The sequence below is a fragment of the Coturnix japonica genome, chromosome 21, assembly GCF_001577835.2.
Source record: "Coturnix japonica isolate 7356 chromosome 21, Coturnix japonica 2.1, whole genome shotgun sequence".
Lineage (NCBI taxonomy): Eukaryota > Metazoa > Chordata > Aves > Galliformes > Phasianidae > Coturnix > Coturnix japonica.
This window is the reverse complement of record NC_029536.1, coordinates 1216516-1242639: the sequence shown is the minus strand read 5'-3', so window position 1 is coordinate 1242639 and position 26124 is coordinate 1216516. Positions and strand designations below refer to the sequence as shown.

General features: G+C 41.5%; 2 protein-coding genes across 3 annotated transcripts; one reads left to right on the top strand and one right to left on the bottom strand.

The window, feature by feature from the left end:
• Positions 1 to 441: 441 nt before the first annotated feature.
• LOC107323454 (probable glutamate receptor) lies at positions 442 to 9540 on the top strand. 2 transcript variants are annotated; one of them, XM_015882560.2, is made up of 11 exons: positions 442 to 603; positions 1722 to 1829; positions 3604 to 3635; positions 4006 to 4065; positions 4306 to 4485; positions 4662 to 4888; positions 5585 to 5682; positions 6040 to 6257; positions 6351 to 6576; positions 7061 to 7305; positions 7833 to 9540. In XM_015882560.2, exons 2-11 carry the CDS (start codon positions 1757 to 1759, stop codon positions 7932 to 7934), a joined length of 1461 nt encoding a protein of 486 aa, XP_015738046.1. In that variant the 5' UTR covers positions 442 to 603; positions 1722 to 1756; the 3' UTR covers positions 7935 to 9540. The 2 variants fall into 2 exon arrangements, with proteins under 2 accessions (XP_015738046.1, XP_015738047.1); XM_015882561.2 differs by lacking the exons at positions 442 to 603; positions 1722 to 1829 and adding an exon at positions 2853 to 3026.
• Positions 9541 to 9581: 41 nt separating this feature from the next.
• Positions 9582 to 26076, bottom strand: PANK4 (pantothenate kinase 4 (inactive)). Its single transcript, XM_015882538.2, has 19 exons — positions 25863 to 26076; positions 24007 to 24089; positions 23538 to 23746; positions 21941 to 22124; positions 21579 to 21671; positions 19824 to 19977; positions 19467 to 19648; positions 17929 to 18010; positions 16654 to 16754; positions 16059 to 16214; positions 15781 to 15893; positions 15188 to 15275; positions 14348 to 14499; positions 13229 to 13284; positions 12648 to 12697; positions 11548 to 11655; positions 11033 to 11133; positions 10480 to 10548; positions 9582 to 9999 (listed from the first exon to the last, which is right to left on the bottom strand). The coding sequence occupies exons 1-19, from the start codon at positions 26020 to 26022 to the stop codon at positions 9786 to 9788; spliced, it is 2355 nt and encodes a 784-aa protein (XP_015738024.1). The 5' UTR covers positions 26023 to 26076; the 3' UTR covers positions 9582 to 9785.
• Positions 26077 to 26124: the final 48 nt, after the last annotated feature.

The following is a 26124-nucleotide window of genomic DNA, read 5'->3' as shown; positions in this document are numbered from 1 at the left end:
GATGAAGGGGTCAGGGATTCCATGTCTGTGTACACAGTTCTGTACAGCCCAGAGTTTGTGGTTTACCTCGAAGCTCAGGCCTTTCTTCAGCATTCTGGGATGTGGGGAAATAGTAGCTGTATGTAACTGGTTTGTGAGGGTCCTGATGTTTTACCAGAATCCTCCAACTGATCTGAGTCAATCATAGAGCAGAGAAAGCCTTTATCTTGCAGCAGCAGTAAACAGGAGATCAGCACAGCTGAATAGGACATGGTACTGCAGAAAGAAAGCTGTTACAGGACCACACAGCGGGCCACGCGGAGGTATTTGCATTTTCTGAGTCTCAATGTAGTATTGAACTGGACTGACCTGCTTCCAAACTTCTTTTTGCTGGGAGTGCTCCCCTTCCTCTGTCTCCAAGGCAAAAGATGTCCCCAGAGCCTGCTCTGCCGGCTGGCACATCCTTCCCATAGCAGCCCCTTGCCTGGCTCCTCCCGCTGGCCTTATAACAGCGTGGATGCAGCGAGCCTTCCCGTTCCAGCAGTTCCATTTCCCTGCCCATCGAAGTGCTGCAGCTGGGACCTGGTCAGACAGACCAAGCTGGGAGAGGCTGAAGGAATTGCTGTAAGTGAGATACTGCCTTCAATCACTGCCATGCTTGTAGCTGGCAAAGATTGAAGCTTGTGTGCAACAGGCTGTCTCCTTTTTAGCTGATGGCTGTTCATCTTTCCCACTGCTCGGTTTAATACTAATGCCTCTCTTCAGCACTGCATGCAGGAGGAGTTTGAGGTGTAATGTCTTTTTTTCTTCACATTTTATAAGACTCAGAAGTTTCTAGAGCCAATTCTAACAAAGTAACATCCTAAATCCTTAATTTGCTGTAAAACTTGAGGAAATGTTGTAGTACTTTGTTAAGTGGGTGGTGAAGGGATGTTGCAGTGGTTAATTTAAGCTGTAGCTGAGCAGCTCCTTATGGGCTGCAAGGCATTGAAGTCATCTGTCCTCCCATTATTCTCACTGTAGCTGATTCCATTTACCCTTAAATGATCTTAGTACTAACACAGAGTTAAGGAAGTGTATTTGCCTTTGCAAAAATGCTCATTTTGCACAAATTTACAATTCTTTTTTTAGACAGACAGCAGCCAGTGTGATAACAGCTCTTTCATTTTTATTACCAGCTCAGAATAGCTTTATTTTTTTGACGGAGAATACTTGAAATAAAGCTCATTTTATAGTACGTACTCAATCATAATGAAAAAGCAGCAATAATTTACTGGTTAAATTTACCAGAAAATGAAACAGAACAGCTGTTCTTTGCTGGTCCAAGCCTGTCGTTCTTGCTGATTTTTTTGTCCTCTGCAACCCAAACAAGGGAAATTTAACACTTTGCTTTTATGTCTCTCAAATAAGGAAATAAGGACAAAATCTCCTGCTTATTGATTCCTGCACACTGACCCTGACAGCTGAGGAGACACCACCTCTCCTCTGTGGGGAGCTGGCTGGGAATTATATAATACAACAGGCAGTGGATACCTTCATATGTTCATCACATCATTTTTTCACACTAAAGTGCTCCCTGGGACCTGTTCTTTAATGTTTATTCTATTTGGTCTCAGTGGAGACCTTTGTTTGAGTCGGGACTCTTTGAGAATAGAGATGCAGAAAATCCAAGATGTACTGATTTAACTCAGCACTGGGGAATCATAAAACCAGTATTAATGACTTTCCTTTAAACTCAACAGGAAGTTTCCTCTAAACAGTAACTATTTCTGCTGCAATGGACAGAGGACTTCACTTTATGTTCTGTGTGGTTACAACTGTGCTGCTCCTGAGAGAATCGAGCCAGACAGGTGAGAATGTTTGGCCAAAAATGCTGTTTCCATTCCAGTCTGGTTTTGTTCTTTGCAGCTCATTAACTCTTGTTAATCCTAGTGCTAGATTAGGACACAGTCTTAACATTTACTTTAGATTTGGTTATGAAGACATTAGCAGGACTGACCCTAGGGCCAGCAATCAGCTGGTTGGATTGCACTGCATCCCCAGTGTGAGGAGCTGGGGAGCTTGCTTTTGCAACGGAAACAAATACTGTTGTTTCAATCTTATTGTGGCTTTTTGGTGTTCTGTGTCTGAATCCAGAGTAAGCAACAACAGTGGTTTCCTGCAGCAGCAAACCTTTGGGGGCAAGAGTGGAGGGATGAGACCCTTCGTGGTATGTTTTTGTAAAGTCTCATAATGAGGACTTGGCTTCCGAGAAGTGTCACTGTGATGAACTTAGAGTTAGTGCTGCAACTCGATTACTTATGGCCCTTTCAGGAGCTCCTACAATGGGGCTTTGAACAGCTGCATCCAGTGCCGCTGTGGGGGAGCTGAAGCCCTCAGTACAGACTGTTTTCTTCCAAGAAACCCTAGCAGGTCTTCAAAAAAGGAGCTTCAAACAGCTTTCAGTGGCTCTAATGAGTTTCTGAAAAGAGACAAGAGAATTCCTTTGTGAAGATTTCCAGCTCCCATGGAGAACTGTGGAGGAGAGGGAAAAAGCAGGTTTTGTTTTAACAATAATGTAGAGTTGAACACAAGACAAGAAAATGCAAATGCAAAGAATGAATAATACATAATGAATGAATACGTTGTTATATTTAATGAGAAACTCTCAGCTTTTGCTTGGAAGAGTGAAAGCATTCTGATTTCTTTGTTTTATCTTGGGGTTTTTTTTTGGCTTTTGCACTGTGAATTCTTTGATTCCATGGAGCAATGATGTTGCACATTGTGGAAATAAAGAAACCATCCAGGGTAGTTAATATGCCGTACATTGACACGATCGTGTTTTTAATTCTGCATCTCCATTATTACAGTTCAGACCTTTTGCAGGTTTGGGAGTTGAGGTATTCTGGGTGTTAGGATAAAGGAAGCTGCGGATCAAATAATTCAATGGATTTTGTTAAGAGCTGCACATCAGAGCAAGGAGTAGAGCCAAGGGGTTAATTAATCTCATTAATAATACTTTTACAAGTGGGTTTTTACTGAAGAGGAAACAGACACAAGAAAGAGAGGTAATACAGAACAACAGATCAATAGCAGATCTGGTGACAGACTCAGGAGTTCTTCAGTCAATTTTCACCGGAATGAAAAGTCAGAGCACTTGTAATTCTGGGGCAGAAAGCAATTGGATGAGGCACAGAAGGATTTCTGCCTCAGTGGTTGCAAGATGCTCTGCTTTAGTCTGCTGCAACAATGGGAACCTGTTAAGAAACCCTTTTGTCTTGAATTTCAATGCTGATGAACTTCAGGTTGTTTACAAGGCTTTTCCTTAGCTATAGATGGGCTTTGGCAGGAATTGGGGGGAATCTTCACCATGCGAAGCAGCAGGAATGCCAGATTTTCCTTCATCAGGAGGGGCAATTCTGCAAAATCTGTTTTTCAATGTGTGAGTGATAATAATAAAGCTGGAATTAGAAACTTCTGCAGCCTGAATCTGTGTGCAATTCTTCCTCAGTTTGCTTGACATTAATACCGAGTCAAGGATAATCATTCTGTTTATCTAAGTGAAATGAGTTAATGAAAGTTCACTTTTAAGGAGCTGTAAACATAAACTCTACAAGGAGTTGATTTTGTTGTTGTTTTTTTCAGGAGCAATGAGGAATGATGATGCTATGATTAAGGTATGTTTAAATTCATCGGTGCAGAGCTACCAATAAAGTCATATGTGCAAAAGCTCTTGGATGTTAAATCCATGTTCATTGGTGTTCCATGTGAAAGTGCATCCATGTTTCCTCTTCATCTCCGGTTTCCAACTGTTTTGTCTCCAGGAATTGCTCTCTAATGAGGCCTTAATTGGCTGCTGGCTGTTTTGTCAGCAGCATAAACTGATCTTTCTTTGGAAGATTTGTGCTTTGTACCTGAAGGATTGTGACAACAATCTAATCTGATTGATTAATTACTGTCATGGAACACACATACACACATGTTATAATGTAAACCCTGGATAAGTGGGGAAATCCACTTATTTTTCCTTTATTTTGTTATTTGTAGGCCAATGGCTTGAGGGGACCAGAAGAGAATCTTCCAGTTTTGACTGTCACAACGATCTTGGTAAGGCAGTAACAAAACACTGTAGCTGGGAGATAGCTGGAGTTACACCTTGCCTTTTATGACACTCATATTCATCAGTATATTTCAAGTGTTGTCACAATGGTGTAGAGCTGAAAGCTGTTTCAGCCTTTTCATTCTGTTATGCTTTGTCTAAGAGTTACATTATCTATAAGTTGCTTTTATCCTGAAGTGGAAATAGGTGAAGTGGTGGCATGTAATTGTGTTTCCCTGTTTATGCAGGAAGATCCCTATGCCATGGTGAGAAGTGCAGAACTGGAGGGATACTGCATCGATTTGCTGAAAGCACTTGCTTCAATGCTTCACTTCAGCTATAAGGTGAAGGTGGTGGGAGATGGGAAGTATGGAGCCATCTCTTCCAATGGGAACTGGACAGGGATGATTGGAGAGATTCTGAGACAGGTAATTTTCATTTTATGTTGGAGAAACTGCAGCATTAACAAGGAAACAAGCCCAGGAGCTGTGCTGACATGGCTATAGTCCATGTAGGTCCACTCAGCCTGGGAAACATTCTGTTTGAGTGATAGAAATCTTCAGGCAGGTGGGATGGTTGGTTATATTTCAACTTCTTCTTGCAGGAAGCAGACATTGCAGTGGCTCCCTTGACAGTCACATCAGCAAGGGAAGAGGTTGTCTCCTTCACTACACCATTCCTGCAGACTGGGATTGGAATCTTGCTTCGAAAGGACACCATCTCCCAGGACATGTCTTTCTTCCACTTCCTGGCTCCTTTCAGTAAGGAGACTTGGACTGGCCTCCTGTTTGCTTATGTGCTGACGTGCATCTGCCTCTTCCTCGTTGCCAGGTATAAATGTGTTCTGCAGGTTTTGCTCAAGTCAATTGCTTTCCCAGCTATGGAGGGATTTTAAGTACCGGGGTGCGTTTTACTTTGACTTCTGCACAAATCTAGAACCAGAGCTAATAAAGCTTAATGGCAGATTAGGAGTAGGATCTCCCAATGAAAATCGCCGTGTCGCTTGATGTGGATTGTCCACTCTTGTCAGGACAGCGTGTTTGTGCTTCAGCGTTTTTGTTCTCACTTTTGTCAAAGCTGTTCTTTATCTGACCATGTTCCTGCTCAGTCCTTTCTCCTGGACTATTTTCATGCTCTGACTTTGCAGTTTTGAACAAAAGATCTGTTTCTGCTTTTCTTGTTTTGTGCACAGTCTTTTGTAGATAAGGATTTGCTCTGAGGAGCAGCCTTCATCTGATACTAAAGAATAGAGCCTTAGGTAGTAATGCCCCAGTGAGATTAGATCATGCAATGGTTCAAGAAGGCAGCTGGCAAACCTACAGAGAAAAGCCTCCTGAGCCTTCAGTGTTGCAAAATACTTGAGGTATTGACCAGGAGCAGTTTTGTCTACTAGATAAACTGGGCTACAGGTAAAGGAGGACCCCTGATGGAAAGATAGAGCATTTCTAGGCTGTCTATTTCTAGCACATCGTGCTGCAGGATTGTTTTGTCTTTAGTGTCTGGTGTCGTCCTGTTATTTCCTCACAGGCTGAGCCCTTGTGAATGGAATGAGCCAAAGAATGAAGAGAATCACTTCACCTTCTTAAACAGCCTCTGGTTTGGAGCAGGAGCGCTCACGTTGCAAGGTGAGTTGGGAGGAGCTGATTGCATCTCCAGCTGTCCATAACAGTGCTGTGCTGTATTGCACGGTTAGGGTGCTGAGGGAAACCATGTTGAAATAGGGACACTTGGCAGTGCTAAAACAGAGATGTGTTGATTAGGGACTTGTGCAGGTGGTTGGCTTCGGCTGAGCACTGCTATAACCCTTGCTCTAGGGCTAACCAATCACTTATGTTTTGTAGAGTCTTTTTGTGGGGTGTTTTGGGCTTGTTTTGGTTTCTTTTCGGCCAGTCATATGGCTTCAGCCCTACATAGCATGCAGCATTGATGCTGTTCAAACCAGCCACTGAGGGTACTTACTGTTGGTTTCTCTCATCTCTCAGGTGCCACCCCTCGGCCCAAGGCGTTCTCCGTGCGGGTCATCGCTGCCATCTGGTGGCTCTTCACCATTGCTTTGTTGGCCGCTTACATCGCCAACTTCACTGCGCTGCTGAGCTCTGGCAGCGAGCAGCTCACGATCCAAACGTTTGAAGATCTTGTAAAGCAAAGAAAGATCGAGTTTGGGACGCTGGATGGCTCCTCCACTTTCTACTTCTTCAAGGTGCAGTCTTGGGTCTTATACCACCTCTGCAAATGTTTTTTTCTGGGTAAGTGTTTAACACATCACTTTATCTCTTGAATTCTTGGGTTGCAGAACTCCAAGAATCCCATCCATCGGATGATCTTTGAATATATGGACAAGAGACGAGACCATGTTTTAGTCAAAACCTACCAGGAAGCAGTTCAGCGTGTGATGGAATCCAATTACGCCTTCATTGGTGAATCAATCTCTCAAGACCTTGCAGCCGCCAGGCACTGCAATTTGATCAGAGCCCCTGAAGTTATTGGAGACAGAGGATACGGCATCGCCACTGCCCAGGGTTAGTCCTTATGTATGGCTGTGCTCTGCAGAAGGGCCATTTGAAAGTTGGGAAGCAGCACCCAGCTAACCCTGGGTAGATTCTGGGGGGCAGAATGGAATGAGTGGACTTGGGGGGCAGGATGGGGACATTGGAGCTACTTGGACGAGACTTGGGAGGCAGAATGAGAGCTCTAGAGTTGGACTTGGGGGGCAGGATGAGTTGAATGGAGTTGGGGGGCAGAAGGTGATGAGTGCACTTGGGGGGCAGAATGAGGACTATGGACTATGTGTGCCTCCGGTGGCGCAGTGGTTAAGGACACCACTTTGCAACACTGGAGGCTCGAATCCCGGGGGGTTGGACTCAATGATCTCTAAGGTCCCTTCCAACTCGCACAAGACTGATACTGTGTAACCCTGCTTGTCACATAGCAGCAGGTTGATTAAAAATGTTCGTGTCTGTGATCTCTCTTACATGCTTTTCTCATTCCTTCCACTGCTGCCAGCATCGCAATGGACTGAGAAGCTCTCAGTTGCTGTCCTCAAACTGCGTGAATCGGGTGATCTCGACTACTTGCGTAACAAGTGGTGGGAATCCAGCTGCCTTCACAGCAGAGAGAGATGGAGTCCTCTGCAGCCCCAAGCTCTGGGTGGGCTCTTTCTTACTCTTGCAGTTGGCCTCGCGTTAGGAGTGATTGCAGCTATGGTGGAGCTGTCAAATAAGAGCAGACATGCTGCTGGACACGTCAAGGTGGGTGACTGTCATCATCTCTGTTTTCCTCTTGGGATCCCTTCTATTTAGTGTGGGCATTACTGCTCCCCTGTGCAGAATGCTGGCTCTCTTACTGTGGTAATCTTGTTTGTCTAAGGAAGAAAATGTAATGGGGTGGGAAAATAGATGCTGTGTATTCACTCGTTAAAATCTTTGCTAAGTTGTTGCTTGGGCAGTGTGACAGTTATGTAGCCTGAGCAATATAAAAAAGCTTAAAATGTTATATAGAAACATTAACTGTAATGCAGATGGGCTGCATTCCAATACTCGAATGTTTACAGAGGACAGTAAATCATCCATAACAAGTTTATTCTCAAGTATGGCTATTCTCAAGTCATTTGACAAGCAGGAAAACACATGTAAATAAAACTGCACTAGAATTTGAATGTGTATTTTGGTGTCCTTGTTCTCCATCCACTGCAATGAAAGTCCAGTGAACACTGAAAAGCTGGATTCTACGATACAGAAAAACTTATCCCCTTGTTTTTTCCCCTCTTCTTTTCCAGAAATCTTGTTGCTCCATTTTCACAGAAGAAATGTGCACCCGTCTACGTATAAAAGAAAATACAAGACAAAGCCAGGAGACTTCAGGGAGGGCTAATGCTTAAAAAAAATGCTTAAGGAATGGGCATATATTAATGTTCTACCATTTATATGTCATAGGAGCTACATCACTGTAGGAAGATAATTTTCTGCAAGACTAGAGTGTTAGTTTCCTAATTAGAAACACAGAACTTCTGGATTGATGGTGGAGCTGGTTATAGAAGAAAACCAAGCAGCCTGGAGGTATTTAAATTGATAAGGACGAGAGTGCAACTGCTAGAAATTGAGGGAGGTCAAGGTGGGGGGAATCACATCCATGTTTAATTTAGAAGTTTACTATGAAAGTGCACGAATGCCTGCAGGAGTAAATGGCTTGGGACACGTTAATACGAAGCCTAATTATAGAATGAGGTACAATCTCGGAAATTAAAGCTTTCATCTGACTCTTCTAATCAAGAATAACTGCTTCTTCAGATTTTAATTATAAATAGACTGTACTTCTGCCCTCTTCTAGGCAAATGATAGTGATCAATGCGAAGGTCGTTTCTGAGTCAGAAAGGACATTACAGATGCTTCCATCCCAATAATGCGGGATTTAATTGTATTCTACACAAAGGCCTAAAATCTGAGAAAGGGAAGCATTCTTAATTCTTAAGGAACTGGATTTAAGAAGCGTCTGTTTTCCATCAGAAGACAGGTTTCCTTGTTTGCCTATTGAGGACAGTCTGTCCTCATTAACCTGACTGGGAAGTATTTAGGAATAAGATTCATAATTCAAATCCAAGAGCAGTAGAACGTGAACACCAGAAAACAATCAGTTAAAGAAAGTACAAATTCAGTAGGAAAATGGTGAGTGAGCAACGGGCGTGTTTTGTTATTTTCTTGCTGTCAGAGAAGAATCTTTGAAATTCACGGGGAACAGTTTCCTTCAGTTACAAATTAAGTGGTTTTCTCATTAAGCTGTTTTTCATTGGTGGAATGGCTGATACGTGCACAAACTGTTTTGTAAATTCATGGTTCAGTCGCTGCATTTACGTACTGCACAGCTGACAGAGCAGGGCACAAATTCAGTTACTTAGAAGTGGTTTTAACTGGACTGTATGGACAGAGAGACTAATTCCTGTCTATTAAATAACTGAAGGAAACAGAAATTAATGTGTCTGTGACAGGGATAGAGCTGGTTGTTCCTGAATAAAGTGTTATAGATTCACTTTGAATGCAGTGTAGACTTAAACTTCTGATTACTGCTAAATAATTTAGTATGGGTGCAGCCTGTCCCCCTCTCCCCACATCAGACTGTTAATAACAGTGGAAGCAGCAGGAGTTAAGAGTTCTCTAACTGTTGGTAGTGATTTCAGTTATCCACTATGTGCTCTCACATAACAGTTCTGTTTTAAATGCAGCTGAAACAAAGTTCGTTAGATTAGGAGACGGATCAGTCCTTCAACCAAATTAACTGCAAAGAGCATGAGACTGTTTGGGTAAGTTTAAAAGCTGACATGGAAAAATACAATGTCAGATTCGCTTAGCACTTTAAAAACTATTTGGTATGTGCCATGTCATTGCTGGCAGAGTAGGCAGAGATGTATAAAAAAAGGTTTCATTGACATTTAAATATATTTCTATATGAATGTCTCACAGAACAAAAAAATAAAGTCTTTTCATCACAAATACTGCATCATTAAAATAAACACTTACCAAAATAAACAATGAGTGATATACATATATATATTTGAGTGTGTATACTATAGAGTGAATCATATTGTTGCTTTTTAAGTCACAAAAGCACAATATAAATATGGAATTTCCTGTGACCTCTTTTCCCTGTTGTAATAAAAATACATTCTTTACAGTTAAAGTAAAACTAGTGCAAGTCCATTTTGCCGCTCCTGTTCACCCAGCTGACCAGATCTGTATCATTTACATGGCACTTCGTACTTGAAAATGACACTGAATATTTTCCCTCCAAGGCGATCGGCAAGCCAGGAGTTTTTGATAACAGCAAGCTTGAGGCTCTCACACTTCAAAGCCGCATAGTAGTTGGTGTGGATGGCACGACCCATTCCTTCAATGATTACCAAGTCTGTCTTCCGTTCTCTGACCAGCACAGCCAGACCTTTATCCAGGCGGCTGAAATGAGAGGTATGGCTTAGAAATAGTCATCCTTATACATGCTATAGCTGAAAAAGCAGATGTCCTAAGGGCTTTGTCACTTATAGAAAACATGGCAGGGGATGGAATTACCGATGCCAATAAACAATAACACCTTAATCAAAATAAATGGGGTCAAAAGATAGTTTTAAAAGCTTCATTAAATGTGTGCAGAATGGAATTTCTGAGAAAACACAGGTTAAGTTCTGTGTCCAAGACAGAAATTCAGTTAAAAATAATTAACAAGGCAAAATGCTTCTTATGGTCAGGTGGGTTACTGACAACGTGTAATTGCTGAACACCAAACTGATAAGTGAGATGTAAAGCAACTAGTAACTTCATCAATATTACAAGTCTGTAAAACAGACCAAGCAACTCAGTCATTTTAGTGAAGGGTGGCCAAGGTACTTCAGAACACATAAGATCCTTCATTTGACAAAGACGAATTTGCCATTATACCTTAGATCTAAGCAAGGAGAACTTGAACCTGTCTGGACCAACAGCAGCTTCTCTTCCTTCAGTGCAGATCTTTAATTAAAAACAGGAACAAATGAAGTTACAGTCATGCAAATATAGTAATGAGACAGAAAGAATATCTAAGTATTCTTTGCAAAGCTTCTTTTCCTGCTGGGAAATCACCCAGAATAACACACTTCCATAAACAGCAGGTTCTCTACTCAGCTACCTGTCCTCTATGAGAAACAGGCTGGAAATGACACATATTTCCTTCTACTACTCTTTTTTTTAACAAATAAAATACAACATTTTAGTAGCTTGGGTCCATATCAGGGATGACACTGACAAGAAACTGATACATATAGTATTAAGTATAATTAAGAACTGCTTTTTAACTTTTCATTGTAATTGAAATGAATCATCCTCTGTATCTTACTTCTAGTTGCAGATTTCAGACAGTAATAAGCACAAATAAGGACATATGTATGTAATAAGGGACTTGCTTCTTCCTTCTATGCTTTTTAAGATACACAATGAAGACTGGTTATATGCTTACTGAATAACTGGATCCATTGCTGCTATCCGTTCAGCAACAATCAGGGATTCGCTGTAGGTGACATCATTTAGGGCAGGGCCAGAGTTACAAGCCAGTATAACCTGAGGCAAAGATGTCAGAATAGTTCACCGATTAACACAGTCCATCTATGGTGTCAGAGCTTCTTGTTTGTTTGATGACTGCCTTTGTCTCTGGCTTATAGTAACAGAAGAACCAAGAGAAGAGAAAGCCTGGAGGCCTGGTCCTTATTTTCCCCTCAAAGTAGCCAGCGACACCAGGTGTTCTGACATTACAGATCCTCAATTAGAAGGCTTAAATCTGACCTCACCCCAACTCTGCTTTGCAGTGTGCTTACTTAGACCTCAGACTTCCAGGAATTTAGGGACAAGCTCATTGCCTCCAATTGGATCATTCCCAATTTAGGTGCAATTTAGTCTCACAAAGTGCACTGTTAGGAGGTCCAAATGCTTACAAAAGCTCCATTCTATATTGGCTGTACAAAGAAATACACTTACCTCTGTTCCTCTGGAAAGAAGCTCTCTAACAAAAGGAAAGACGCCTAAAATTATGTCTATTCCACTGTTATCTGCGAAAATTAAGGCACATTTATGAGGGGGACCCTCCTGCAAGAGAAAAGCAATGCATTTAGGACCAAGTTCACAGTTCATTTCACTGACTAGTTTGTATTATTTAGAAACACCGATTTTAAGGCCCAAGTTTTTATACCCCTCTATTTATCTAGTATTAATAATTAATTAAGGACAAGTCTGACACCAGCAGCTGTGAACATGAACTTCCTTCAGAGGGGGGGTTAGGTCTGTAATCCTGCTTCTGGGAGGCCAAGCTATCAGTCATGTTTTGTTATGCCATACAGCTGGAGAATACCATTCTCTAGAATACAAGTAGCAACATGGATAGCTGTCTGTATGGTTTTTAGGGTCAACCTACCTTTGTGGCTGTTATAAGCTAGCATGCTGTAGGGTAAACAGGATTCCCTTCTGCCAGGAAAGGGCAGGATGGACTGCTGGGGGCAGTGACATCCTAAAATAAAAAGACATTTCCTATTCTCCATTAACCTTTAGTTTATCCTATATCTGATGTTATGAAATGCAGTTCAGTCCAGGTCATAAGAGCAGAAGAACTTCTGCAGTGAATAACATGTAATTTTCCAGAACAATTTGTCAGGATGCTGCTTTAAGTTCCTTAATTAGCAATGACATAAAGGAATAACTGACACTTTTGTTTTAAGATGTAATATGTAACCATTTGTAGCAGTCCAAATTTTGTCCATCATTTCCAAAGCTGATGGAATAGCAATATGCATCCCACACAGGAAAAAACAAACACACAAAACCCAGCAAAACATGCTGCTAAGTGATTGACTACTCTGAAAGTAAAAGCTCCTGCATTAATTGTCATTCTTAGCCTGGCTACTCAAACCAAATTCTTTGGTTTCTGTATGGTTCAATTGCTGGAATTACAGGCACTTCATTAGCAGAATTTGTTTTGAGTTGTCTGAGCAGGGCTATGTAAATCTGTTAGAAACAAGCTTAAGGTTGTTTAATGAGTAACGCATTCAATTACTCAACAGTTAGTGGTAGTTCTGGAATCGTACCTTCAGCCGCTCGAGCCACTGACTGTAGGAATCTTCTAACCAGGGACGTTCTGCATCACAGACAAAACCGTATCAGCATAACTTTTAGGCAAAGAGTCAATCTGTACATTATGCAAAGCAGGAAAATTGTCTCTTTAAAGATGTGAAATATTTGAGCTCAGATTTTAAATGTTAAGGAGTTCCTGAGCTCTTAATTATGAGAAGTTGGTCCTGGAGTGGAATTTTTCTGATAGCAATGGAGACACATGAGCCAGCTCTCACAATGGCTTATTTGAGGATGGTGCTGCTGTACCTCAGGACACTGTTGTTAGGGCAGGATTGGAATCATTATAAGAAACAGCACAGGCTACTGAGTATTGGTGCAGCTAGAGCTTCCATACAAGGAGGTTTTTTGGTTCCACGTCCTTTGGAACACAAAAAGCAATGTTCCACTGAAACTGTAAGCTGTATTTCAGATAACACCAGTACTAATGAGTCCTTGTCACCAGCAGAACTGTCATTAAATGCCATCACACCCTTCTGTACTCTTTTATTAACACAATATACAGATCTAACCAACACTACAGATCTCCCCCCTATACCTTGCAGTTTTGACTTGGCTTCTTCAAATCCAAACTGTGGCTCACTTTCCAGAACACTGTATCAGAAGAGAAATAAAGGGTACATAGTTAAGCAACATCAGCTCACTTAACTTGAATACTTATATAGCAGGCAGTCGGCAAATTATTGAAGTCATTATAACTGGCAGTATGGACAGGTCCAACGATTGAAAAATAGATCCACCCTTAAAAACAAAAGGCTTGTATGTACATTAAATTAGAGTTAAATTAGAGATTAGCAAGCACTACTCTATGGGGAAAAAAAAACAAATACAAAACCTTTGGATCTGCATATGACCACAAACGTAGTAATGATCATAGCCATAAAACAACACTTAAACTTTAATCTGGAGACTGGTCTGCGCCATTTTAAGTTGTATTTGTGTGAAGGCAGGAAAAAAGGATAAATTAACTAGAGAGGTTTTAAAAGCTATTCCTATTGGCTGTATGTGTAGCAAAGTAGCCTCAGACTTAGCTGGTGATGAGGATGTACATAATGAGGCTAGATTCTAAGCTGTCAGTTAAAATATTACTCTATGTGGGCAGTGCTTGCCAGTCAAGTCTCATAAAGAATAAAGTGCCTTAAGTCTATACCAAGCGATGTTTAACTCTTAGCTTCTTCCTCAAAGAGAGGGAGAGCTACACTTACACAAGTGGCAATGAGACTAATTGCTATGACTGGGGTCAGTTCAAGTTTCTGCAGCTGTGGGCAGCATTAGAATTAACACAAGTCCAAGTCGCCTTGAATCACCTTGTTTGGAATTGACTTGCACTTTTTTGTTATTTACTCAAAAGGGGAAAACTCCTCAAAGATGCAGAAAGGGAAATGAAGAAGTGCTGAATGTTCGCTGCAAAACAGTGCCCACCTCCCCTGCTCCTTATTTATCCTGCCAGATTTTAAGGGTGGAAACATAAACTTTGCTGCACCACAGCAATGCTTGCAAATAAACAACCAACATGTGATTAAGGTAAAATACAAACTACAGTTAGATTGGTGCATTTCATTTACTTATTTCTAAAAGAAAAAAAACCAAACCAAAACAAACAACAGTTGGATATTCTATATCTTAAAAGGGTGCTTTTAAAATATTTAACACCTACTCTGAGACTGCTTTTGCTCCCCAGTCAAAGACATTCCCCGCAAGAAGTCCTTTCACCAGAGCAAACTGCCTCTCCTCCCAGCCTAATGAATCCAAAGATTCGATTACGCTTTGAAAACATTTTAAGGCTATGCCATTTTCTTTCTGCTTTACCTGTAAGAAAGACATGAAACATCGCATTTACGGACAAAAAATTCTTACCCATCACTGGCTGTCTCAGTCCCAAGACCGTGTTCAAGCATTCTCCTCTACGTTCATGGCCTCTAATGGACCAACAAGTTACTGTTATCAGCATGCTTAGTACCAACAAGGAAAAAGTTTCCTGGGATTCTACTAAACAGCTTTATTAGTGCTAGCACGTGTAGGCTAAGAATTACTTGTCTTAATACACAAGAGGTATGGTAGATTGTGGGCAGACACAAAAAAGAGACTTAAGTAAGACAGGTAGGCAGTGTGAGAAGGCTCACCACCAGCACGTCTGCAGAAGATGGGGAAGTGTGGGTTGTGTTTTAATTTTGCATCAAAAGGTTCATCATCCTAAATGATTAAGGACTGTCGATTTTTTTTCCCCCCCCACTTCTATCTCCAATGAGCTCAAATGTTACACAGCTAGTTCTTTTTTTTCTTAAAAAGGAAGGAATTGAGTGCCATCTTTACATCAAGATCTCTTGGTGGCACTGTCTTATCTGAATTAACAACCGTTTGTCCTGAGAACACCAACAACTAACCAGTTAATACTGTTCATCTCTTCTATGTAAGCCACTACTTATACAAAGCATTAGAGTACAGAAACAGCGTCTTGAACTCACACTGTCTGCCCTGTAAAGCAAGAACAGCTTACCTTCGAGTAAGGATCCGGAAAATTGAACTCGTTTAAACAGTGTTCCCTTGTATCCAAAAGACTTCTAACTGTTAAGGTGCCATATGCACTTTAAAAAGGAGAGGGGAAAACAGATCAACTACTTCAAACAGAAAAAAGAGTGATTTTCTCCTGTTTCCTCTATTAAAAGGAGGAATTCCAGACAGTTATTGCATGTAAGACAAACACTTCAGTTACAAGTCTTCACATGCTACATGTGTTAAATACTGCCCCTATGTGGTAAATCTATTGCATGGATTATTTAAATACAGTGAGGGAAAATGTCTGGAACAAAGATGCCAGATACATTTTCAGTAACTTGTAGATCTTTAGTCATTTTTCTGCCGAGACAGACAGAATTTTTCAGTTAAATTCTAATATGGAGGATCCCATGTTTTGTTCAGAAGACCTGACGCATCAACTTGTTACTGCCTTCAGCCTACTTAGCTTTAAGCTTGCTCTGCTTATGAACAAGAGCTTTTATTTAGCTTTCAGTTAACTTATAGTTGGCTTTTAATTTGCTCTGCTCATCAGAGGTGGCCAGATTTCAAAAGCAGGGAAATTAGGACACTTACAAAGGCTGCTGTCTGAGTGTCTGGAGTTTGTTCCAGTATTTCTGTCGGAACTTTTCAGCTCTCTCAGGTGCATCAACAGAATCTGGCTGACTGGCTGCAGCACGCTTTGCCACCTGGTAGGGAAACAATGCACTGGAGTTACCGCTTTAATTCTTCCCTTGTGCAACCTGCTTTTCATCTGCTCTGTTTTTCACTTCCTGCACACCTGCTTGTCCCTCCCACATGAAGATGTTCTAACTATGCAGACCATTTGTAGGTACAGCTCCTCTGATATTTACCCCATCCAGCGCCTCCTCAAAACAAGTAAGCCAGTATTTTCTGGCCATGGCATCATCCGTGAGGTCAACAGTGTCTGGAATATAGGTTGATGGATCCTTCAGCAGTGGCAGGTTAACCAGCGGTCTCTCCAACCTATCCATTTCAAACATGTCAAACTAGGTGAAAAACAAGAGAGGTTTATTAGAACTTATTCAGAAATTGATTCACTAGAAATTAAACAAGCACGAGGCCTACAGAATCCCATCATCGAACGACTCAGATTTGCAGACATCTGCACGTTACAGACATTAACAAGGCATCCTATTGAATCTGTCAGATTCAAAGTTCTGAAGTGCCACAGCAAAGCCAAGCTACTTCAAAGAACGGGCAGCAGCAGCAGGACGTCTCCCTCTTTTAGTGATGCTGAGCAAGACAAAGCAGCAGCCACAATCTTCTAGGAAATACCACGTCAAACCACCACACATGACATAAGACACCATGTCAGCCACTTCTGCTAAGCAGCACAGTCGCAGGGGCAAGGAGCAATTCAGAATAACCATCTAAGTTCAAATCAATAAGTGCCAACACTTAGCTCTAGGAAAGGCAACCACATACTGTACCACTCCGGGTCCTCTGCATGGGGTAGACATCAGGTGATGTGCTCATAAGACCAGAACTCCCAGCATAATTCTCTCCCCAGCTATATTGATTTGGATCTAGAAAAGAGAAAGAGAGAGACACATAATCTGAAAATAAAACTGAAAACACTCGCATGAATGAGTCTGGAGTCAGCATCTCTACAGAGAAGCTGCTCCACTGCAAAAGCCATTTTTTCTCTTTGCCTTTAAAAATAAATGTATTTTTTTCCCCTCTAAGTCCCAATAGGAACGTTTTAACTACTTGATGAATTATCTAACTCTACAGAGCTTCAAATTAAACTGAGTGAGACAAGACAATTACAATTCAATAACCATTTCTTTCTTAACCGCATTCTTTCTTTAATCATTATGGGCTATAAAGAGCAGGATGTCTTCAAAGCACTATGGGTGGCTAAGGCTTCTATTATTGGAGAGTTTTTTCTTTTTTAAGTCCATCATTAACAAAATAGATTGCAAAACTCTCAGAGCACAAAGTAAGTTTGACGTGAGCATTAAAGTTACTTCTAGATTTTTTTTCCTTTTGAGTGTATGGAAGTTCAGACGTGCACCATATGTCCAACAGAAAGAATATCTTCCATGTCTAAGCAGCTCTGAGCCAAGTTCCTTGCTGTTATCTATGGAGTGGGTACAAAATGAATTCCACATCCACTGTTCTGAGATATGCTTGATATTTACTAAAACTAAGTACCATTAGCAACCTGTTATTTGTTCCACTCTGATGAACTGAATGGCACGTAGTACAAGAAAAGAGAAAACAAGAAAATACAAATGGCAGAATTCAACCAAAGCATCCTATGCCCCAAGAATGCTGGAAAGAAGTGTCTCATCCTTCATAAACATTTATGAGGCTTTTCACTCTCCAAAGAACACAGTTTTGAGATGCTGTTCTTCAGTACATTAACTGAACTCAGAAGCTGGCCTCTTTAAGAGGAAAAAAGTTCTCAGGAACTCAATTTCCCTGATTGCATTTAGAGGTACGACTGCTCTTTGCAGAAAGGCAGAAAAGAGAAGAGCCAAATCCTACTGGATTCTCAGAGGCAAGCAGGAAAACAGTGAGAAATTATCACATCCTTGCCAAAATATATCAAAGCAAAGCCCAGCATCTGTGTTTATTAGTGCCAAATGTGTTTATCTAGGCAACAACTTACATGCAGCCTCTTAAGAGAAACTTGGACATTACACTGACATTTCAGAACACAGCATATACAGAACATAGCAATGCTGTACTTACTGTCTTGTTCAGCTCCTTTTAAAAATGCCCCAATGGCTCCCAGGTAGCCTTCATGTCTCAGGAACAATGCCTGAACCTCTCCCTGCCACAATATGAAACATTGCAATTGGATGGTCCCTGATGGCTAACATGTACTTCTTTGTCACTAGATTTACACTTAAATTTAATAGAAACAACTAGAAGATGATAATATTCATTTGTACTACATTCTAACACATTCAGTAAGTTTAATGATGCACCAAAAAAGGGTGTTTCTGAAAGACAGCGTCAGGAGGAACTGCTAACATACATCATCCCACAATTCTAAGGCAGCTGGAGAAAAAATACATGCAGAAGTGGTGTGTATTCTAAGCCTGCACAACCACGGAAGCAGAGGGAAGCCAGTGCTTCACTAGCAAAGACTGCTGCAATATTCCATGAGTACTCAACTCCTCTTGCTTGAACAGGCTGAAAATGTAAGATCTGATTTCTTGGTCATAAGAAAACATAAACGTGTGTCACTGTGCATCCACCACACCCAAGCCATTGCTTAGTTTATATTGAACATGCAACAACAGTCACCCTGTATACTATCATAGGCAAGCATTTTCCCCATGAATTTAATTAAGTTTAAATGTTAACAAGAACGGTAGGGAGAACAGGACCTTCCCTCCACATAACACCTTTTGTTTTCTTATTGTGAGATGTTGTCCCCTCTGAAGGAAAATAAGCTCTGTCTACTGCATGTCATGTAAGAGAAGTTAACACTGGGCTTTAGCTGTAGTGAGGAAATACATCATTCACAGCAAGATTCTGGATAGATAAAACTGTGCTTGCAAGAATCTAAAGCTACAGCTTTCTTGAAACTCAACCAAGTTCTTACAGAAAGACTGCAAGGCTGAAACAAGGGGAAATACAAACATTCTATAGGAGTCTCTTGCCTGAAGCACTGAGGAAAAAATAAACTGTAATAGTGCGATATGCGTTGTGATGGAGGAGGAACTGATCTACCTGTGATGAGCAGCACCTCAGCTTTTGGACTAAGCCATTTTCCCACTGAAATATCTGAAATTTTCCCACTGAAATACCTTTAGTGTTTGCCACAGCTTCAAAAGCTGCAAAGAATTACAGCTTGCTTCCTTCTCAAAAATAAATGAAAATAATAATAAAATCAACCAACCAACAACTACTGATACTAGTTGCTAACTATCTCAGCAGAGCAATCCAACATTGCACAGCCTGGGGGTGAAAAGAAATAGATGAAGTCAGCAAGAGGAATTGAATAACAATGGTAGCTATCTAAACAAACAGTAAGAGCTCAGTCCTTGGCAGCTACAAGACAGCTGTCCAACAACCAAACAAATAAATAGAAAGAGGCTAGACAGAACTCCCAGGAAATTCACATTTATTTTACCCCTCCCACGACAAGGCCCTGCCTTACCTACCTACCAGCAGCCCTTACTTAATGTGTGACTTCACTTAGCAAAGTTTCCCAGTCACCTAGAAAAAGATACCTAGGCACATGAATTTGCAAGCAGGAAAAATGCTGTTTTCGTTACCTTTGAGAAGAAGTTGATACTGAAGGTTATTGTGCGCATGGTAACAGGGTGACCCCGAATAAAGAATCCTCCAAAATATATTTTATCTAAGTTATGGAGTTTGGCGTAGAGGCAGGCAAGCTGACCAATGTCATTGCTGATCATATGTAGTAAACTTTTTGCCATATCTTCTTTGGAAAACTCTTAAAGGAAGAAAACAGTGAGATAAATTAGTACAGCTGAAGAATGCTCAAAGGGACTGGTTACAGCTGGGGGAAAAGAAACAGAGGAAGTTTGTACAAGTAGCAAATTCAATCTGACAGGCAATATAAGATATTATTTGTATATAATCTTCAGTAGATTTTTCTCTACTAATACCTTTATCTGCTGTAGTAGATTTCCCAAAGCTGCTGGCTATTAGATTCCCACTTAGCCCCAGGGTCTGGCAGGCGCCTCCATACACATCTTTCACCAGCATGTCCACGTTTGTGTGCTGTCCTTTGGAAGCGAGTTGCAGCAATTCATCAAATTTCTGAGGATGAGAAGCAGAGTTACTGCTGGTATTTGGGACAGAGATCCTCGTGCACACAGCAAGAGCTCTAAAGCATTCTTAGTGACAGAAAGAAATATGGGCTTTGGCTTGGAACCAACCCTGCCAGTAAAAGATGCATCACTTCTACCTAGAGTCCACATCTTATCACTGATCTTACGTGGAGAGCCTTTAGTGATGAAATGCACAACTCTCCTCTTAAATGATCTGCGGAGGGCTTGGATCAACCTCAGTCATTCCGTGACTCTGTAATCTGCACGTGTTTTGTTGCACGTTCCCTGAAATCTTAAGGTTGAGTGCAGGATGAATCACGTTGTCTACCCTGCAGTATTCTGGAGAACTGGAAGCTCTGGCAAAATGATGTCATCCAGAACCAGTACAGCATAAAGTCAAGCAGAATTTGCCAAGTTCTCTCCTATGTGCAACCCCAGTGAATAAAGAATTAAAACAAGGTGGAAAAGCAACTTTATCCAGCAATGTAGGGAGGATTTTTAGTATTTCAGCAAGTAAATTACCAAAAAGTGATCCCAGTCTAACATCTTTAATCTCCTCCAGATTAATGCATATGAAACAGAACCTTTACACATCTCATCTTGGAATGAAGTCAGCAACACAGCAAGTAGAATTAAGTCTTCTTCGGGCATACAAAAATATAAGATTAAAAAATGAACAGACAAAGTCTGCCTTTATGGATACAGAAATGACTGTCCCCGAAATTCAGCTTTAAAAAACCCCATCTGCGTTATCCCAGCAGTTTGTGTCATCAATTTGCTAATTCCCACTTCTACAAAGACATTAAAAAAAAAAGCAGACATTGTCATGTTCTAAGATTCCTTTTTGAAATGCATCAAACAAAATATTCTGAGTACGGGTCTTCCCTTTGACATTTTCTTATCCAGTGGCTATGTAACTCTAGCTTTCTCTACACTGGTGACATTTAGTGACTCCTATTTAAGTCACATGCAACTCTGAGACAGGAAAAAACAGCATGATTTAAGAGCTGAGTTAGGCAGAGCAGGCCTTGTTCTGGCAGATCACCAACCTGAGATTTAAGCGCTGAGTCCCTGAAAGTGAAAAGAATAGCAGAGGTACAAATCCCCTCCTGCTCTTGCACACTTTGCAATAATTAGGCACCCTGTTTTGCTTCCGTGGATACTACTGCAGACGCACACAGGATCACTGTTTTGCCATAGAACATTTAATTGCTTTTGTCCCTGCATTCTACTTGTATCCTTTTGCGTGTAAAGCTTCCCTTTATGCTTCAGAAGCATGAGAAGTATGAACACAAACCAAGCATTCAACCTTTATCTAACAATCCAAGACCACAATGCTCCTCAGGGAGGTCATTAAAATTGTCCCAAGCACGACAAAACTGCCCCTTTCTGCACAAAGTCAACAGATCTCAAATAAAAGAATGCAAGAGATACACTTTTTTTCCCCCCCATCTTCTACTTTGGGCTTCTAATTTCCCATACAAATACCATATACGTCTCCCTGTTTAAAGAGTTTGGCATTCCACTATTTCAGGCTTTCTCTTAGCATTCTGTATATTCACACACTCCTTACAATTGAGGTTCTGATACCTTTGTTTTAGTGAGCAGCGCTCCAAGACCCCAGAAGGTTCCACCTCCAATTGAGCTCCCTCCTATCCATTCAAATTTATCTTCTGATTCTACCTGTCAACAAAACAGAGCACATTTATCTAGAAAGTCCTATTATAACTGTTAATAATGGCAGCCTTTGTCCTGTCAGTTCATGCAGCTTTTCTAAATACCAAATTAAATCTGATTTGAAAAAGATTAACTACAGTAAGGAATGGGAAAGCATTCCTAACTCTGTATGAAATTGAAATGGAAAATTGTAAAGTTTCAGCTCATCATCATCAATTCCACAAATACAAAACCAAACCAACAAAAAGACCCAATGGATTTTTGCAACCACTCACCTTCACTATTGAAACCCCAGAGCCAATATTCACCAATAAGTATGGGAAAATGTTTGGGTGATTGGTCTGGAATCGGAACTCTGTGTCTGAATCTTTCTGGTATGCAAACACTTCATGGGGGATGTTCCTTAGCAGAAAGTTACACCCTTTGATCAGGCAGGTCATTACATCTTCTTTATCTACTCTGAAATGGGGAAGGAAAAAGAACTTATAAATTTCACAGCCTTATGGATAAGCAAGCGCTCTTTTACAACATGAGTTTTTAAGACTTTACAAGTCTTTACATGCAGCAGAAGCTCAGATCTTTTAAACCACGAAAGCCAGATTTGCATATGCTCCACCACTCAACACACAGACCAAAGTGAGATTGCAGTTACAGTCACTTTGATCTTACGTTAATTGTCCCTCAGTGAAAGTACTCCTGCTCCTGTCTGCACCTCCACTGCAGCTCCAGTGCTAGTACAACTATATGTGTGCCCATGTGATAAAGTAGGCCAGGATGCCCATCTGGCTGTTAACAGAACTATTTTCTAACAAGTTATTTAAAAAAAGCGGCGTAAATGAGATAAATAGAGTTCCTTAGAAACTAAGAAATACGCTGTATGAGTGGTGCTCTGAAGTCTTATTCCAGCAGCATCAGGTAATGATCTGTGCTGGTGTAAGTGAATGATAGGATTATCCGTACTTACAGCAGCTTTTTTAGCATATGGCTTCTGATAAATGTGTGAATGCTGAACCCTTCAGTTTCCTGCAGGGCTCTGCTTCTGCATGAAGTCTAGGCAGGATCTATGCAATAAATTACTGCCTTGTTTCAATTATTTACCTTCTGGGCAAGCTCAGAAAAACAGTAGAAGGTTTTTGTGACTTCAGAACCCAGGGAGCTACAGAATTAGCTGCATACAGAATTAAAAACAGAAGCTTTCCGGCAACATTTTGGCTTTTAATGACACAGCCTCCTTGTAAATATCATCTTTTGATTTTAAGTAATGACTCATAATTAAAATAAATACAACTCATCACAGTATCTGATCAAATTCCCAATTAAATTTGTCTGTAACAAACTTATTTCCTGCTTGCTATAACTCCAATGTTGTACTTTATACACAGCTGGAGGTTTTGTGCGGTTGGATGGTGATTGAAAGTTCAACAGCACATCTGAAGTGTGCCACCGATAACTAGGAGAGCACCACTGAAATGCTGCGAGCTGGGAGGTGAAGAATAGAAAAAGATCATTGTAATACAGAGGAATTTAAGTAAGTAAAAAGAGCTGTTGCAAACTAATTGTTTCTAGAAAAGCTGTGATAACAACACACTTCTCCCTGGCATTGCCCCTCTCCTTAAAGCCACATGGCTCTCTAGTGACTCTCCTACCAACCTCTGCTGTGCCAGTTAATGACACAGCATCCCTTTGCAACTCCTGCTAATTAACTACTGTGTTCAGCCTGACCCCAGCAAGATGCACACCTCTCCTCCAGCCTCCACTTTGCTATGCAGATAGCTTTTAAGGGTAGAATGGCAAAGTAGAAAGTCTGCCCGCTACAAGGCAGTGAAGTATCACTTCAACGATACTGAACTCGCTTTAAACAGTTTCACTTACTTCAACCCCAACTTCTTCTCAATAAGATCTTTAAATTTATAGGCACCACCACCTGTAGCTTTGATGACTTTAGTCTCTGTATTGACAAGATGGTCTTTGATGAAATCTAGACAAGTTTCGATATAATTGTTCTCAAACTTGATGAAGTGAAGTCGAGCTGTGATCTCCTCCTGAACTGATATTTCATACAAGGGTTCATTTTCTATGTCCTTTAAGAAAAAACAATTAAAATATATATAGTAAATTTTCTTCCGTGCATGAAATCGAAACACGTTTGAAACAACATTTTACATGTTTTTCAGAAGCACTGAGTAAATTGCAAATCATGTTTTCTATAGTAAGAAGTACTAGACAGCTTTCAAACAAGGCTTCTATTGTACTATGAAAAGCCCAGTATCTTACTCCCAGTTCTGGTTCTACCTTTGTTATGAGTCAATCCCATGTAATTCGTTAATGATGCAGTCCTTACCTTTCCAGAATGATCAAAGGATCTCACTCTTGCCACTTTGTGCTGCACAGTTGAATAATAAGCCAACTTGGTTAACGAGCCACCTGTTAAAAGAGATGACAACTTATGATTAACGCCTCACCTTAGAGCAAACCACCTAACTTATGTTTACACATGCTTTACCTAAGAGTCCTTAGCTGACTTCTCTTCTTCTAAGGCCAAATACAATTAAGCTAAGTGCATAACACAGTGATCAAAGAACCCTTGTCTTAAAAGCTGACCTTTACAGACTGAGTAACTTGATTTACTCATTTTAATATGGGCAAAAACGGTACCTGCTGACTTAATCATGTAGATGTTTGACCATGAACATACAGGGCTGGCAAAACGTTTGTTAAAATGCACTTTTTTCTTTCCTCAGAAAAAGGAGAGGTACAAGGGTAAGCCTCTTCAACCACTTGTGTATTAAAGTATCTGTAAGCTTCATAAAACTCAGCTGCTGTGGTTATTTGTGGTTATTGGAGGAAAAACATTACTTTTAACTCATATAAAAGTAGTGTGGGCCACAGACCGAGCACCTTTATCATACAAAAGGTCAGCTTTAACTTTGTACTCGTACCTCAAACGTGACTATAGGGCACACAGAAGGTCAGTTCTATCTCATAGCTGAGTTTTAATAGCTGGCCTCTGCCCAAAGACATGGCACGCTGCCTTGTGAGTACGTGTATGTAAGAGCAAGCAAACAGCTACAACCATCTTCTGGGTTAAAACCTCAGTCCTAACAATAAGAAGTCTGTCAGCTCATAACACAACTAAGTGCTGTACGCTCTGCAAACCAGCGTCATCATGAATGCAGCTTAGTAAGTGGAAAACTAATCAGCTGGTGCCTGTAGCTTTGCCTACATAGCAGTAGTTGTCTGCTCCATAGTGCTGGGATCAACACGGGGTTTTTTGGCCATGTAAGAGGAAAACAGAAGGAGTTCTGCAGCAAAATCCAAGCGAGGTCAGTGCGGGGCGATCCCTGGCAGACACTTATAGTAACAAAAGCAATACAGCTCCAATGACCCCAGCTCTTATTTCAGGGCAATGCTGTAATGTTTATGGTAAATAAAATCCAGAGCTGCTCGTGGTTTATAGGTGAGGTTGTGCTTTAAAATGAACAACAGAGACAACAAAAAGCCCTCAATGACTTGGAGAAGCCACATTGCAAAGCTTACGGCAGAGAAATCGCTTGTGTTGAGCAGAATAGTGTGTAATAATAACGATATCAGCGTGTTTATAACGATATCAGCGTGTTTATAACGATATCAGTGCGTTTATCAGCAGCTAACTGATAACACCCGCACAGTGATGCTTTATGCTCCCCTCTCACAGGGGGCTCTGCCACCATTATGGCCCCTCAGCTGTGGCACACCCCCAACACCCGTTGGGGCCTGTTGGATCCAATCAGCCCCGGGTGGCAGCCCGTGTATAAACCCCAGCCTTCCTCCTCCTCCTCCTCCTCCTCCTCCTCCCCCCGCCATGTTTCCCCTCCTCGCCCCCCATCTCCAAGGGCAGCCCCCGCTGTCCCTACACCCCCCCACCCCCCATCTCCCGTTACCGCGCGGTGCATGCTGGGAGTTGTAGTGCCGCTGTTTGCCCGCACAGCGCTGCCATATAGAGACGGGACTTCCAATCCCATCGTGCCTCACGCCACCCACTCAGCGCGTTGCGTGCTGGGAGATGTAGTTAAACTCAAGCGCTCCACATTGCGCACAGGCGCACAGCGGACTGCATGTCCCAGAGTGCACCGCGCACCGTGCGAGCCGGGCCGAGTCCCCGCAGCAAGGCTAGACCCGTCGCTCTCCCCCCTCACACACACCGCGCCGCCCGGTTACCGATATCGATGGCGAATCGTTTGGCGTTCTCCAGGTTACGGAAGATCTCGTCAGGAGGGAGGGTGATGCTCTTATCCAAACTGCCGTGCCCGCCGCCGCTCCCTCTGCCGCCCCGCTCCGCCATTTTGATCGCTAAGCCCCGCTCCTGGCGCGGCCTCATCGGTATGCAAATGTATGCGCATAGATTTGCATGTTAACGAGGCGGGAGCTGTGCGCGTGCGCGGAGTAACGGTCGGTCTCGCGCCTCTTTTTACCTCAGCGC